Source organism: Falco naumanni, chromosome 3, assembly GCF_017639655.2.
Source record: "Falco naumanni isolate bFalNau1 chromosome 3, bFalNau1.pat, whole genome shotgun sequence".
In the NCBI taxonomy this organism is placed as follows: Eukaryota; Metazoa; Chordata; class Aves; order Falconiformes; family Falconidae; genus Falco; species Falco naumanni.
In genome coordinates, this window is record NC_054056.1 from 60,734,641 (window position 1) to 60,751,177 (window position 16,537).

Here is a 16,537-nt window from a genome sequence, read left to right on the forward strand (position 1 = left end):
AAGACAAATTTCACTGAGTTGAGGGTTGAGCACCCTTGGAAAATAGTGGAGTGTTAATCTGCCTTAGATTTTACGCTAATTGCCCCCAGTTTGGGATTTACTAACAGTCGATAATCTCAAATTTGTACCTCTCCCATACTTCTTCCACCCTCTCTCAGTTAATTAGTCACTGTCTAAAAGTTGATCTGTGGACTTGCTAAAAGTTTATTGCAGTTCGGTCTCTCATGTATTTCTCTCTCGTGTGCTGCAGCACAAGTGGAGGTGTTGTCGGCTGCACTCAGAGCATCCAGTTTGGATCCTCAAGAAGAGACAACGGCCAGCATGGGCAAGGGAACAGACTCACAGACTGAACTAAACATCGATGACCAACAAAATTTTAAACCTATACTGGATGATATTGTGCCTTTAATTGGTGACACTGTTGAGGTGAGTGGTTTTGTATACTTTTTCTCCCTCCCCTGCCCTGGGATTTGCAGGGCTGCAGTACTAGAGCTGTATTTTGTGTTCATGTGGTAATTGCAGCCAAGTGCTTCCTACTTTTGGGCAGCGTGGTGTTTGGTTTTGTTGGCTGGTATTGAAGCACTAGCTACTAAAATGAAATTAGTTGTATTGAGTGGCTTTGTTTTTGCCAGCTCTGTGCTTGTCCATGTAAATTCTTGAAATTGTTTCCATTAATCTCTGTTGTGACTATGGCATTTTAAGATGTTTTAATGCTACTGCAGTTTATTCCTGTGAAATTGCCTTCCTTAAAACAGAGCCCTACTGGTAATAAGCGAATCCCCTTCTCCAGTGCCCTCACTGCCCTGCCTCCTGCAATCTGGAGAGAAGGAGGTACTTTGTTCCCTGCGCTCCCTGTCAAAATGTTTTATAGAAGTTTATTGGCCTGCGTAAGAGAAGTTCAGAACCTGCAGTCTAGGCTGTTGTGTGGACTGCTGAAAGAGAAAGTGGATTTGAACAATCAGTAACAGTTTCAAGTTTTTTGCACTAAATTTTTCAGCACCCTGACTGAAGTCTGTGGCATTTGATGCTATTTTCTGTTCTGTACTGAGTATTAGGCCAAACCTACTGTTTTCACTGCATGTTGTGCCACAAGCTGTAGCTACGCAGGAAGCAATGGTTGCAGATATGCTCCATAAAACCAGAGCAAGTGATTTGTTGAATCATATTGCCTAAATGATATTTTCAGTTGAAATTCTGATAAATGTCTTTGAAAAGTCTAGGAGTTGACATCAGGCCAGTGGAAACATTTTCAGCCTTAACTGGAGCAGCGTTTCTAGCTGATGTTTAATTAACTTTTCACCTAAGCTGTTGGACTACCACATAGCCCGTTCCTGATGTCAGGCTTGATATGTTGTTGTTGTCACTTTCTAATGCTAATCTGTAAAAGGACAGTGTAAATGCACCTTTTGTCCTTCTGATTTCTGGGGGTGGTTGGGGTGGTGTTTCTTTAGAGGGACTTGTGCTGCATTTTATACCTTTACAGAGTAGGATGCTGACAGAGTTTAACAGCCTGTCCCATTGCTAGTATATGTTTGTTTTGCACGTTTCAGTTTTACTTTTTAAAAGGATGCTTATAATCTGTCAGTTCCTTGTTTATTAGCACTGAATCAAGTTCTCATTTTACAAGTGAAAGGATGTTACAGAGGTGACCTAGAATTTGGGAATCAAGCTGTGATCTGTTCAGCAAGTAGACTGTTGCTTCAGTGAAGAGAGCTCTGATTTTTACAGGTGTTATTTTTTGTGGGTTTTTTGGGTTGCTTTGGTTTTGGGTTTTTGTTTGGGTTGGTTTTTTTTAAGTCTCAGTATAGCTACGTGTCAGTAGGGTACTGGACATTTTAGAAGAATCAAGCTACAGCGTTTTATGTTTGAAAGCAGCCTTCACAGTTCTACACACATACAAAAAGCAAAATAATAGTTTGTTTGTCCTTCTGCAGCTGTATTGGCTCCCGAAGGAGTTAATGCTACATGCTAAGGAGAGATTCTGTATTCAGATGAAAATAAGTATTGTAACAGAATGAACAGATAAGATTTTGGGACATAGATGAAGCTTATTTTTTGAGGATGCGGGTAGCAGTTTTATTTTTCCTTGAGCCACCATTTTTGGGTTTTTTAGGTTGTATGCTTTCTATAAGGTTTGATGAATGTAAGCCTGAAGAAATCTCCCAAATCATATTCCCAGTGGATGGGTGTGGGAGCCCTCTTTTTTAATTGGGAGTAGAGGGAGAAGGGAAGGAAAAGAAAGAGAAAAGAAACTGGACTAATATCAGCCCACTCCTGTGTGGCACAAGTACTTAATCTTACTCTGTAAGAAGAGGGTGGATGCTTGGAGGAGACTGGACCCCTGAGACTGGCGTCTTCTCTCTTTCTTTGGGCCAGCTGCCCTGTCAGGAAATTCCAGCACCACTTGTCCTGGTGCTGTGGGCTTTGCGTGCAACCATGGTGCAGAGCAGGTGTCTATGGAGCACAGCCACAGAGATCTTGTAATACTGCAGCTAAAGGAAACCTCATGTAAGAGGTTTGTAAGGCCATGACAAAGGTTTTGCATCTCGAAGGTGGTGGTTCACCAGTTCGGTATGCAAGAAGCTTTCAGGCTAAACCCTGCTGAATTTTGATGTCCTGGCTCTCTGCAACGCTCAGTTAGTTCAGTGTGTGCATGTTACATGGAAAGAGTACAGATGGAAATTCACCTGCAGGAATAGAGATCCTGCATTGACTGAACTACCAACTGGTGCTGTGGTTCCTCTGTACTGAAGCTCTTCCTTTCTGGAATGTATATTTGACTTTAAAAGTGGCATGGTAAATACATTCCCATCTGTGACACCCTTCAGTATATTTTAACTTCACTTTTTAGAGTTGAGATAGCAGAGATTGTGAGATGGAGTCTTTTGATTGTAGCAGAATCATAGAATCATTTAGGTTGGAAAAGACTTTTGAGATCATAAAGTCCAACTGTTAACCCAGGACTGCCAAGTCCACCACTAAACCATGTCCCTAAGCACTGCAGCTATGCATTTTTTAAATACCTCCAGGGATGGTGACTCCATCATCTCCCTGGGCAGCCTGTTCCAATGTTTGGCCACCCTTTCAGGGAAGAAATTTTTCCCAATATCTAATCTAAACCTTCCCTGACATAATTTGAGGCCATTTCCTCTTGTCCTGTCACTTGTTATCTAGGGGAAGGGACCTACCACCCACTTGCCTACAACCTTCAGGTAGTTGTACGGAGCAATAAGATCCCCCCTGAGTCTCCTCCTCCTCTCCAGGCTAAACAACCTCAGTTCCATCAGCTGCTCCTCACAAGACTTGTGCTCCAGACCCTTCACCAGCTTTGTTGCCCTTCCCTGGACACACTCCAGCACCTCTACATCCCTCTTGTAGTGAGGGGCCCAAAACTGAACCCAGTATTTGAGGTGCAGCCTCACCAGTGCTGAGTACAGGGGGACAATCACTGCCCTGGTCCTGCTGGCCACACTATTTCTGATCCAAGCCAGGATGCTGCTGGCCACCTTGGCCCCCTGGGCACACTGCTGGCTCATGTCCAGCTGGCTGTTGACCAGCACCTCCAGGCCCTTTCCCACCAGGTACTTCCCAGCCCCCCTGCCCCAGCCTGTAGCGCTGTGTGGGGCTGGTGTGACCCAGGGGCAGGGCCCGGCACTGGGCCTGGTTGCACCTCATACAACTGGCCTCGGCCCATCGGTCCAGCCTGTCCAGATCCCTCTGCAGAGCCTGCCTGCCCTCCGGCAGATCAACACTCCCACCCACCTTGGTGTCACCTGCAGACTTACTGAGATTGCCCTTAACCCCTCATCTAGATCATCAGTAAAGATATAAACAGAACTGTCACCAACACTGAACCCTGGGGAACACCACTTGTGACCAGTTGCCTGCTGGATGTGACTCCATTCACCACCACTTGCTGAGCTCAGCCAGCCAACGAGCTTTTAAGCCAGTAAACAGTACACCCGTTCAGGCCAGGGGCAGCCAGTTTCTCCAGGAGGATGCTGTGGGAGACTGTGTGGAAGGCTTTACTAAGGTCCAGGTAGACACTATCCACAGCCTTTCCCTCATCCACTAGGCAGGTCATCTTGTCACAGAAGGAGATGAGGTTAGTTAAGTAGGACCTGCCTCTCATATCCCCATACTGGCTGGGCCCCTTGGCCCTTCAGAACTATCTCCCAAGGGTCTCTGTCAGTCAGGCTCTTAAACAGGGCAAAGCTGGCCTCTGCAAGTCCAAGGTAGCGATTCTGCTGACACCCCTCCTTACTTCTCCAATAATCAAAAACTCTATCATCTTAAGATCACTGTGTCCAAGATGGCCTCTGACCACCACATCACCCACCAGTCCTTCCCTGTTTGTACACAGCAGGTCCAGGGGGGCATCTCCCCTGGGGGGTTCACTGACCAGCTGTCTCAGGAAGTGATCGTCCACACACTCAGGAACCTCTTAAACTGTTTCTTGTCCACGATGTGTATTTCCAGCAGACATCTGGTAGGTTGAAGTTCCCCATGAGGACAAGGGCTAGTGATCTGGAGAGCTCTCCCAGTTGCTTGTAGGATGTTTCATCTGTCTCTCCATCCTGATTGGGTAGTCTGCAAAGGACTCAACCAGGATGTCCGCCTTGTTGGCCCTGCCTCTGATTCTTGCCCATAAACACTCAGCCCTACTGCCACCATTATTCACCTCTAGGCAGTCAGTGCTCCCTGACATACAGACTTACTCCACCACCTCTCCTTCCTAGTCTAACCCTCCTGAAGAGTTTGTAGCCATCCATTGCAGCTCTCCAGTCTTGTGAGTTACTCCACCATGTTTCTGTGATGGCAATTATGTCATAGTCTTCTTGCTGCATAATGGCTTCCAGCTCTTCCTGCTTGTTGTCCATGCTTTGGGCAATTGGCATAGATGCACAGGTGTTGATCTCACCGCCAACCCTGGCATGCTGCCCCCAGGCTCATCTCTAATGAGCTTGGTTTTATTCCCTTCCCCCTTTGAATCTATTTTAAAGCTTTCTAGATGTCCCCTGCTAACCCCTGACCTAGAATCCTTTGCCCCCTGTGAGGCAGATGAAATGATGATAGGAGAATGGATGCCCATGTACCTGGGCAACTCGTGGAAAGCACTGTGGCTGCCTAATAATTTCTTGACTTGAAAGGGGTCAAGGCAGGTGACTTTCTGGCAATGCTGAAAATTGTCTCTTTTTCCTGGGGGGGAAAAAAAGGCTAAAAAAGAGTGAAGAATTGGCTGACAAACCGAAATCCTACTGAGATGGTGTTGAGAGCTTCTGGCGGTTTTTGCAGTTGGAGTTTGCTGCTTGACACATTTAGTTATGGAGTCACTTAAATATCTCTTCTTTCTCTTGGCTCTTTGACACCTTGCTGCTGCTTGATAAGCCTGACAGGTGACTTGGGCAGCTGTGCCAGCGATACGTAATTGCCTCACAGTTCTACCTGTTCTTTATCACCTGTAATTATACCTCAGCAACTAAAATTACAACCCAGTGCTTAGATGAAAGCAGCTCATGGAAGAGGAAAAACAACTGTCTGAAGTTAAACCAAGGAAGGCAGATGGTATCCTGGAGGCTTTTTTGAGGAAGTTTTATAGTTCATTGACAAACTGATCTTAACAGCTGGTAGAGTAGGCACGTTCTCAGTGCTTGTGTTGACCCTGAGAGCTCACCCTGCAGCATCTTTGGATAGATCCCTTGGCTCATATCTAGCAAAAAAATGCCTGTCCTGTTCTGCCACACAGGAGCCTGATCAACTTTTCAAATACTCATCACGTATTTCTTGAAATTCACAATTGATTGTGCAAAGTTGATTATATTTGGGGAACTTCACCGGTATAGAAAGTGACCGTGCATCCCCTTAGCAGCTCAGTTTATGATAGAGCATCAAACCTTTACTGCTCAATAGAGTTCTGAAACAGAGTCTCAGTCCTTATCTTCATGGCCCAGATACGTAGCCAGGATGGTTGAATGATTGCTAAAACTTATTTTAATAGAACTGCTGAGAGGGGTGATGACTAGTGTCAGCAGCAATGGTCCACTAAGATTCTGTATTATAAGGTATAGCTCATCTGTAGAGAAGATTACAGATCACCTCTAGGGAAGGAACAACAACGTAAGTCTCATCAGTTTCTGCTCTTAAGTGTGAGGGTGCCTTTGTTTTGACCTCTTCTAGCATAAATCCAACAAAATCAGCTACAGATGTTTTCTCATTTTCCCTTCAGGAGAGAAGCAATGTGTTAGATTTTCCTTAATGCAGTCTTAAAGGTACTCCTCTCCTGTGATTTTCATTTCGTAAGAACCAAAATAGGGTAGAATAAGAGGAGTGTGTTTGAAAGAAGAAAGATTTATCTTGCATACCTGTTGATTTTGGGCTGTAGTGAAATTGTATTAGATATTAAAACATTTATTCCTTTAAACAAAGAAAAAATCCCTGAGGTGAGGACAGCACTTCTTGATGTTGACACTTGTTTTGTGTTTAATCCTCGAGTGTATTTTGTGTGACCCTTTTGTTCTTCCTCCTTTTTCATAGAATATTGACTCTACGCTTCACTATATTCACAATGATTCAGATTTGAGCACCAACAGTAGTTTCAGCCCTGATGAAGAAAGAAAATCCAAAGTGCAGGTAAATGACAATGATTTCTGGTTTTCCTACATGTTTTAGATAAGTGGATTTTTTTTGTGTGTATGTGGGGATTGCTTTTATGCATGGTGTTCAGTCGTTTCTGGTGTAGCTTCTATTAAATATGGCAAACCTCTCAAATAAGTATTTGAAAATGTTCTGTGTCTCGAGAGATAATGGCTGATTTCAGCAGTTGCTTCTGTTTTAATTATGTATAAGAGATACCAGTATTTTTTGACATGAGGTAGTGGTTGTTGTAGACTTCCAGGCTCTGGTTTCATTTGGTTTCATTTTCTATGGAACCTGTCCTATAATGGAAATTAGGTTATTGAGGAAACAGGATTTTTTTTTAAGGGTTTTGAGTAGGACTGCCCCGACCCCATGACAGCTTTTTGCAGAAAAGTTGCAAGAGGGTTTCATTAAGCTTGAACTGTCTCTTTGTTATTTTTTCCCAAAAGGAATGACTGTTTGTTGTTACATAGTTCAGTATTAAGCATGCCACCTTGCACCAGTGTGATTCCTTGAGTGGGAACCTCAGTCCCTCTTGTTGCTTATGTAAGCTGAGCTATTTGGCAGCTGTGTTAAGGAAATCCTATTGTGCACCCCCTTGGGTAGAGTCAGTGCTTGAAATAAACTGACAACAGCTGAAACAAAGACTGTGTTGAAGTCAACGCAAAGAGATTTTTCACAAAATTTTAGTTCAGATGCTTTAATTTGTCAGTGGGGAGAAGTATTGGTCTTCACTGGAGATCTCTGTCTCTGGAGACGTCTTTTCCTTCCTGCTGACTGTTTAGGGCAGGGGTCCTTGAACTACGGCCTGCGGGCTGGATACGGCCCCCCAGGGTCCTCAATCCGGCCCCCGGTATTTACAGAACCCCCCGCCGGGGGTTGGGGGGGAAACCAAGCAGCCGCAGATGGCTGCCTGCCACTTCATCCGTGTGCCGGCCCCCTGGTTAAAAAGTGTGAGGACCCCTGGTTTAGGGAGTCCAGAAGCGATATGGAACATGTATACTCTGCCCCCTCCCCTTCCCTCCCTCCCCAAGGCGTTGTAATTTAGTTTTCTTCTCCCTACCTCCCCAAGATTTTGAGAGGAATAGGAAAATTATTTTCGAGCAAGTCTCACTTGCTATTCTGCTATTTGTGTGGATAAGTTATAATGACCAATTTGCACAGCCTGTGAGCCTGAGTGTTTGTAGAGAGGTAGAATGTAGCGTCTTAATATCCTGGTCTGCCAAAGTAGACAGTGATCTGCCCATTCAACTGTTACTAAGTTAGTCTGTATATTTTCAAATAGCCCTCAGTCTTGTCATCGTTTCTTTGGAACTTTTTGGTGGAACTTATGAAATACTAAACCCTTTTCATTCTTAAGAGATTGTAATTAAATCATACTCTATATTTGTGGGGGGAAAAAATTTTCTTCTGACAGCGTGCCCTGGAATTTTAGTAAGCCTCATGAAAATTTACTGAAAATAGTATAAACACTCTACCCTTTTCTTGCTGTAGGATGTTGTACCTCAGGCCTTGCTAGATCAGTATTTATCAATGACTGATCCATCTCGTGCACAAACAGTTGATACAGAGATTGCCAAACACTGTGCCTACAGCCTGCCAGGTGTGGCACTTACGTTAGGCAGACAGAACTGGCACTGTTTGAAAGATACCTACGAGACACTGGCATCTGACATGCAGGTAAGCTCAAGAAGCTCTGACAGTGAATGCTCTGAACTGTTGTGATGATTTGTCTTGTTTAGTGGGTGTTGGGTTGCTCTGCTCTCTCCAGTGGGAATGTGAAGGGGAGGTCTCCAATTTTCTCGGCTCGCCTGAGATCTTGTGGCAGTGCTTGGTGTTCTCATAGGTATGAGAATTTGGGCTGTGCTGCTGTGCATGAGCAGACATGTGCCCCTGCAGGCATGTCTGGAGCTCAGTGAGTCAGCCTCACACCAGGCCTTTTTCGGTGGCCTTTTGGTGCTGTATCCAGTCAGTCATAAGGGAATAACATCACCACCACCACCACGCAGTGTTGCTGTTTTAAAAACAAATACTGGAAATAACAGCATTTTCCTTGTCAGGTGGTATGGAGGTAACTGTGCATTTTACTGTTGGTTTACAGTTGTTCCCCATTCCTCCTTTGTTTCCTTTTTTGGAGATGCTCTTTTTATGTTTTGGGTTTTTTAACATTCTCAGACTACTTCACCTCTCTTGAACTTGCTGGTTGCTATGTCAGAGCAGCGGTTCTCGGTGATGTGCAGTGAGTAATTTTATACATAGCTATTGCTCACATTTTCCAAACTCTTTTTGAAGCCATTAAAAACAACTAGCTAATAAATTTAAAAATTAAATATAAACAAATTACTCTGTGTTCAAAACTGTCCAGAGTTTATCACCAGTCTAATCTAAACTAAGATTGAATCACTAAACCAGGGCAAGAGAACAATACACATGTTAATTGGAAAGTGCTGGCTAAAGAATGGATGCTTTTTTCTTTTTGAAAAGACTTACTTGAAATAGTTACTGTATTAAAACAGTGCCCCCTCGGTTTAGGGCGAGTAAAAGCTCTACTGGTCCTTAGACTGCTGAGCACTCGATGTGGATGAAACTTTACCTATTATGGAAGCTAAAATATGCCAGCTGGAACACTGTTGGATATATCTTATGCTGTTTTATATATTAAACAACTGAGAGAGTAGTAGTGTGGAACTAATTTATCCAAAAGAATTTATAGCAGAGTGTAACATGTGGAAGAGTACCGATGTCAGGAATACAGTTTTCCTTCCCGACACCTGGAAAATTGAAATATTTTCATTACTCTGTTTGCCTAGTTCCTTGATACTCAAGTGGAAGAAGTGATACCTTGTCATTTGTCTATGCCACCCTTCCCCCCACCCCCCTTTTCTTTTTGTTTTTAAATTTGCCATTTAATTTTCAGTTGTTAATTGAGACGCTGTGGAATATATTTGTAAGTGCTGTAGCTCACTGGGAGTCACACTTGGATACTGACCCTCAAGTTAAAATAGAGCATTTCAGATGATACATCAATAGAACTTATTTATTTATTTTACAGTGGAAGGTTCGGCGGACACTAGCATTTTCTATACATGAACTTGCCGTCATCCTTGGAGACCAGCTTACAGCTGGAGATTTAGTTCCTGTCTTCAATGGCTTTTTAAAAGATTTAGATGAAGTCAGGATAGGTGTGCTTAAACACTTGCATGACTTTCTGAAGGTATGTCCGTGTTCAACTCTGGGCAAGTGCAGTTATGTGTTTTGCTTCATTTAGTTGTATGGACTTTTAAAAATAGCACAGTATAACTCTATGGGAATCTGTGCAGATGTCGGTTGAATACTAGAATGTATTGCTGATACTTTCTTTTCTCTGAAGAGCCTGGTTCATGCATGTTTATTCAGTATATAGATGCAAGCAGATAGTATTAAGTTTTTTTTGGACGGCTCTAACCTCTCTACACAGGTTACTTCTCAAATTTCTTTAGGAGTTTTTGTGTTAACTGCCTCATTTTTGGAGCTGAAAGACACAGTTCATAAAATCTTCTAAAGTCAATGCTATCTTTACTGCTTACCCCTCTTGTTTCCTAGAGTAAAAGTAGAGAATAGATTTTGCTTTCAGTAGTGCCCCATGTGATTTTAGAGACTTAAGCATGATAGGGTTTAGCCTAGGAGAGCAACACTATTGCTGAACGTATTTTTTTTCTAAATTGAAGAAAGTTTTTCATTAGTTGTACTTTAAAGCTGCTCTTCTATGTGCTTATTGTAGCCTGCGCTTTATGTAAGCTTATATTTATTGTTACAGCTTCTTCATCTTGACAAAAGACGAGAGTATCTTTATCAGCTTCAGGAATTCCTCGTGACTGATAACAGCAGGAACTGGCGTTTCCGTGCTGAGCTGGCTGAGTATGTAGTTTTCTGGATGCTTGTTTTTGTTGTTATGGATATGTAAAAGTGATAAAATGATAGAATAGATATTTTACAGTGACATTATTAATTTTTAGTTAGTGGATAGTCCCCATCCTCCACTCGTTCCTGTTGCTTAAAAATTCCCAGTAGCTGTATATCACTTAAAATATTGGAATGTGAATGTCTTGTTCCATCACCATATGCTGGAAGCATTACCCTTCCATAGAAAAGAAATTGCCAAAAGAGAAGACCACATCTGGTTGCTCTTGAAGTCAAATAGAAGTGGTTTAGCTGTTTGGTTTCGAGTTGCTGTATTTGATGAGTAGGCTGAATTTGTGACAGTGAAATGGAGGAGATCGAGATCTTGAGGGGAGTAAAGAAAGTGAGCAGCAGAGTAGTGACCTTGGACTTCATCTGAGCAGACTTAAACTTTTTTGTGGAACTGGTAGGGGGGCTTCTATGGAAGGCAGCTCTGAAGGGTCAAGTTGCTCAGGAAAGCTAACAGAGGAAGGGGCTTCTGAAATTCAGTGAGGGACAGATGCCAAATCCTGTGCGTGGGAAGGAAGAGCCTCTGACAGTGATAAAGACTGGGGGCTGGCTGCCCTGGGAGCAGCTCTGCTGAAAAGGCCCAGAGTATCACGGAGGACGGTGAGCTGCACGTGAGAGAGCAGCGTGTCCTGGCAGCACAGTCCTGGGCTGTATCAACAGGAGCACAGTCATTATCTGTCAAGGGAGCAGATTAGCCCCCTCTAGTCAGCACTCACTAGATCTCATCTGGAGTCATACATCCATACCAATACAAGAAAGGTGCTGATTGGCTGGAACAAGTTCTGCAGAGGGCCACCAAGTTGATCAGGGTTGCAACACTCATCCTGTGAGGAGACACTTTGTGACCAGGGCTTTTCTAGCAGGAGTGATGAAATGAGCATATAGTAATGACTGTGACGGTGTATCTTTTGAATTAATTTTGAAAGACCTAGTTTAACAACTCATCATGATGCCATGATGTCTTTGCTGCATTTAAGTGTTGCTTTGATTTAATAACTATAAATCACTTACCTGTTACTGCGGTATGGAGGCGTTCAATCAGCTGCTTGTGACGTGTCATGCCACTTCTGTTGACATGCTTTCTACCATTCATGACACACTAGTGTCTGCAACTTGCTGAAATCTTGATGAACTCACTACAAATTGAAGAAGACTGTAATTTGTCTAGTTGTCCGGTATACTCTGAAATAGAGAAAGTTTATTGATTCGGTAAATCAGTGGACGGAGGTTACTTATCAGACTTAAGAGCAGTGACTTTGTAGCTGTACATGTGTTATGTGTGAGATGTCTTTACTAGGTATTCAAATGTGTGTGCACACTGCGGTGTCCTTCACAGCTGGATCACTGTGCTGCATGTACATTGTAGCTGTTACCAGGATCCCTGCCTTGTAAATGCAACATTGGTTCCCTTGCCTTTTCCCCTAGTTCTTCATTCTTTGAGCTCATGCATGCATTATTGTGAATAAGTGGCAATTTAAAATTTGTAAGTGACCCACAGTCTGACTGATAGCACTGAAAAATAGATTTTACTTTTCAGTAACTTTATTATGGCCACATTGCATATTTAGCAAGTGTTGTCTTACAAATGATCATATTCACAGTTAAAGCTACCTTTCTTCTTATTATAATGTACTCTGGTTCTTTTTCCATCTTGTAGGCAACTGATCTTGCTTCTAGATCTGTACAGTGCCAGAGACATTTATGACTACTTGCGACCTATTGCTTTCAGCCTCTGTGCAGACAAAGTGTCTTCTGTCCGTTGGATTTCTTACAAGCTGGTAAAACAATCTACGTAAATTCAGGATTTCAAACTTCTGAGGGTTGGTGGTCAGAAGTAATTTTTTGTATTTTTTTCTTCTTCTCATTTCTTCAAGGTTAGTGAAATGGTAAAAAAGCTGTACCTGGCTTCAACATCAACCTTCGTGGTAGATCTCATGAATGAACTTGTTGAAAAGTTCTGTAGATGCCGCAAATGGTCTGGCCGGCAAACTTTTGTCTTTATTTGCCAGGTGAAATGTCTTTTTGTTTGTCTTATTTGGTTTTGGGAGGCAGTGGTGGTAAGAATTAAGGGGAGATAGCCGCTGGAAGTCTTCAGCTGTCTTTTGACACTATTTTAATCAACATGTGAGAACTCTGTTTCCATTAGGTTTCATGGCTGCTTTCTTCTGTGTTGCTCCGTAGATGAGCTTTAGTGCATCTTTAGCTTAGCATATTAACATCAGCTTGTTAAATCTGGTGTTGAATGTAAAACAAAAGCATAGCAAAATAATCTCTAAATTGGGAAGCCGCTTTGTTACTCGGCATGAAATGAGATTTTTACATTATGCTGCAGCAGCCTCCTGCTTTTTTGGGTTACCCTTCAGAAATCAAGCACTAGGAATTGCCTAGAACTCTGTAGCCAACTAGTGCAGCTTGGTCAAAACCAATGTATTCTTAGCAAAATAAGCAGAAGAGCTGAAACTAGCTGGGGTCCTGAGGAAATGGTCAAATTTGGAGGCAGTAGCAGAGGTGCAGTCTGGGAACCAGCATGACTGCTGCCCAAGTGGGACAGTTCTTTGAAGTATTTGGAGAAATGCGAGCTTTGAGTGTATATAGAGAAACATGTTTGGGTGCAACAGATGCTTATTGAGATGAATCATTCTTATCATAATACAGTACCTAGTTAAAAGAAAGAGTAAATCAGTCTTGAGAAGGATTGGGAAAGTCTTTTACTTTTCTTCCCTGTTTTCAAATGATACAGTGATTAAAAAAACCCCAAACAATAAAAATAAGTTGCCAGCCTTCATGCAAAATAAAGTGGGCTTCTAACCAAGCCTGAATTTCCTCAACACTAACTTGCTGCATTGTGTATGACTTTGTGCTAGAAAGTATTGTACCATATTTTATAACTTTGTGGATACACCTACTGTATTTGTGCTATGAAGGCAATAAGATCTGTTAGCTCTGATTATGTGTTGGGATTTTATCCTCACTGTGCTGAAATGTAATGAAATTGTTTCTGTGTTCTTGCCAGACTATCAGCGAAGACGACTGCCTGCCCATGGACCAGTTTGCTGTGCATCTGTTGCCACACTTACTACACTTGGCATCTGACAGGGTTCCAAATGTTCGAGTCCTGCTTGCAAAAACATTGAAGCAAACCCTTTTAGAGAAAGGTTAGTCACAGAGAGAGTTGCCGTGAGCTCACTGCGTATCTTTTTGTCCCTCCGCTTTCCTGTAGTCAGCTGGGAAAGAAGAAACAACATCAAAAGTGGGTCACACTTGCTTTTACAGTTTCCTTGGTGTGGGATGTTACCTTGGTGGACATAAACCCATAAACCTTGTTGTGGCATCAGAGCCACTGTTTGTAATGCTGAGGAAATAAGAGTTCTTGCTCATATGCCAGCCTGCTCTTTTGGTACCATTTTCCCTGAACAAAGTAGTTTGTGGAGTTGTCGTCAGGGCACAGAAAGCACACATGAACAACTAGCAACTGTGAGGTTGTTGAGCAGTGCCCTTTCTTCAGTTAAAAAAAATTTCTGTTAATGTTCTTTGTAATAAAAGAAAGAGAAATCCTTACATGCAAATCCACCATCTGTTTTCTTACTGGAGATGTCAGCTGTTTGGTTTTTATATTTTATGGTAGCAGTGGGAAGAAAGTTTCTCTGGAGTATCTTCAGGGAAATTAGACTTCCAACTTTCGAACTGCAGACTTTGCTTAGGAAGGCACCCCCAGTGCATGGCAGGTGCCAGAAGAGTCAGTGGTGCTCGGTACCCAAAGTACTGTAAAGGAAAACAGCATCAGAAATACTATGCTATTTTGTAAACAAGCAGTGTTCACACTCGGAACACTTCATCCAGTTCTGGTCACTTTCTCAGAACCATAGACCGGCTTGAGGACTGTTGTTTGTAGTGTAGAAAGTGTGAAAATAAATGCAAAATGTTCAGGGCACCGGACAACACAAAGGATGCCAGCACAGTGAGAGCTAGGCTACTGCTAGCTGTCCTGTGCACGCTGGAGACTCTGAGTAAACATATGTAGGCAGTTAAGATGGATCAGCTGATGTGCAGTAACTTACCCTCTTGTAAACTGTGCCGAGGCTGTCAGTGTTACTGTGTAGTATTGATATTTTTGTTGTTGTCCTCACTATTTTTGTGTTCCTCTACCTGGACGGTACACCCCCATTGCGCATTGCCACTATGTCAGCTTATAATACAGATAGTCCCTGCCTCAAAGATGTTACGTATATGATTAGGGATGGTGGATAGGTTATGAAAGGCAGATTTAAAAAACAAGTTCGGAAGTTTTTAAACCTCAGATCTAAACTGCCCTTTCTGAGCTTTTTGTAGTTACGTCGCTTTTATGCAGTTTGCCTAGTTCATGAAAACTGCCAGATGTTGTAACTTCTTCCACTCTTATTTCACGTTACCCATTTTATTGTTTGATAATTATTTGACAATGGAATTGGAACTGAAATGGAGTGGCATGGCCATGGGTTTGTGATAGCTTCCTTCTGTCACAAATAGAAGCACACTCCTTCCAAGTCTCTTGCAGGTTGTTTTTCCTCTGCTTATGGAGTCTGTCATGCTTGCTTCTATACTGAAGGACCGTAGACATCCTGTACTCTAACACAGCACTGTTAGAGCCACTGTGCTTTGAATGATTTTCATTTATTCTGACATGGAATGATTTATTTTTTTAAAAGTGAATTTATAGGTATATTCAGAAGCATATTGTGTGTCTGCTCAGATATTCCGGTTTGACTATACGTGTACACGGTCTTCTGAGCTTTTGAACTGCATGATAGTATGCTGAGGTTTGTGTTGAAGTATCTGCTGTCTTCTCTTCCTGTAAGTCTTGTGCATTTTCTCTTACAGAGTATTTTCTGAATTCTGCCAACTCTCATCAAGAAGCTGTGGAACAAACAATTATGGCGCTCCAAATGGATGATGACAGTGATGTCAAATATTTTGCAAGCATACACCCTGCCAGTACCAAAATTGCAGATGATGCTATGAGCACTGCCTCGTCAACGTATTAAAAAGTTCTGAATGTTGCTATAATTAAAAAAAAAAATTAAATTAAACACACTGTCCTCAAATGCTTCTAAAATGGTTGATCTAGGACAACCTCTTTGGAAGGAGAGATTTCTTGCCAGACTTAACAGGTAGATGTTATCTAAACCTGGTAACAGGAAATTTTAAGTCAAGAGAAGTAAACATACCTGTGTCAGCTTGACTTTAGAAAAACACTGCTCAGAGGATTATTTTTGCCACCGAAGCCTTAAATCTTCTGTCTTCCTGAACAAATGAAACTTGAATTGGCAGATCATTTTAATTGTAGAAAGGATGCGATTTCCAGAGACCTGCATTGTTTCTCCTGAGGAGTTAACTTAGCAAGTATTTTCTGTAGCAACTGATAGATGAAATGGCCAGAAAGGCAAATTTATAACAGGATGCAAGACCTCCAGTATTAGCGCTAAAAGTTTTTATCATTCACGGAGTTGATTTGTGTGCAGCTGGGCACACCCTTAAGTGGGAATAGCTTTGATGTTTGTAAATGGGAAAAGTAGAAATTTGGATTTCTCTTAAGGGCTCAGTGCTAACACTAAACTAGAATTTGATTTTAATCCTTAAATGCAGCATATTGCTGTACCCATTAGCAGACAACTTTGCTGAGTACCTGTGTCCTAATTATTTTCATGCTGGTCATGACCTAAAGAAAATTTATTAGCACATGTGCTTTAAGTCAGGTATTTTTAACTTGATCATGATTGGCTCTGAGGTGCAACTTTTTTCTTCATATACTGTACATATCTGTGAGCCTCCTTGGAGAGCTGCAGTCCTTACTCATGTTGTTTAAAGCTGTTGTGATACAAGTTGTTCTCTACTTGTCCAAATAAAATTTATTAATAAGATTCAAAGCAATCTTGTGACCTTTTTAAGACATTAAAAGAATAAGTTTGAAATTTAA

General features: G+C 42.2%; 1 protein-coding gene across 6 annotated transcripts in view; it reads left to right on the forward strand.

Moving 5' to 3' along the window:
* PPP4R1 (protein phosphatase 4 regulatory subunit 1) overlaps positions 1–16,537 on the forward strand; it is a 66,287-nt gene extending 49,750 nt beyond the window's left edge. For all 6 annotated transcript variants that reach the window (XM_040587973.1, XM_040587974.1, XM_040587971.1 and 3 more), the window contains 9 exons: positions 251–426; positions 6,535–6,630; positions 8,131–8,316; positions 9,689–9,850; positions 10,433–10,533; positions 12,242–12,362; positions 12,459–12,593; positions 13,598–13,739; positions 15,442–16,537. In XM_040587973.1, coding sequence (XP_040443907.1) covers positions 251–426; positions 6,535–6,630; positions 8,131–8,316; positions 9,689–9,850; positions 10,433–10,533; positions 12,242–12,362; positions 12,459–12,593; positions 13,598–13,739; positions 15,442–15,605 — 1,283 coding nt within the window. In that variant the 3' untranslated portion in view covers positions 15,606–16,537. The remainder of the gene's footprint in view (positions 1–250; positions 427–6,534; positions 6,631–8,130; positions 8,317–9,688; positions 9,851–10,432; positions 10,534–12,241; positions 12,363–12,458; positions 12,594–13,597; positions 13,740–15,441) is intronic.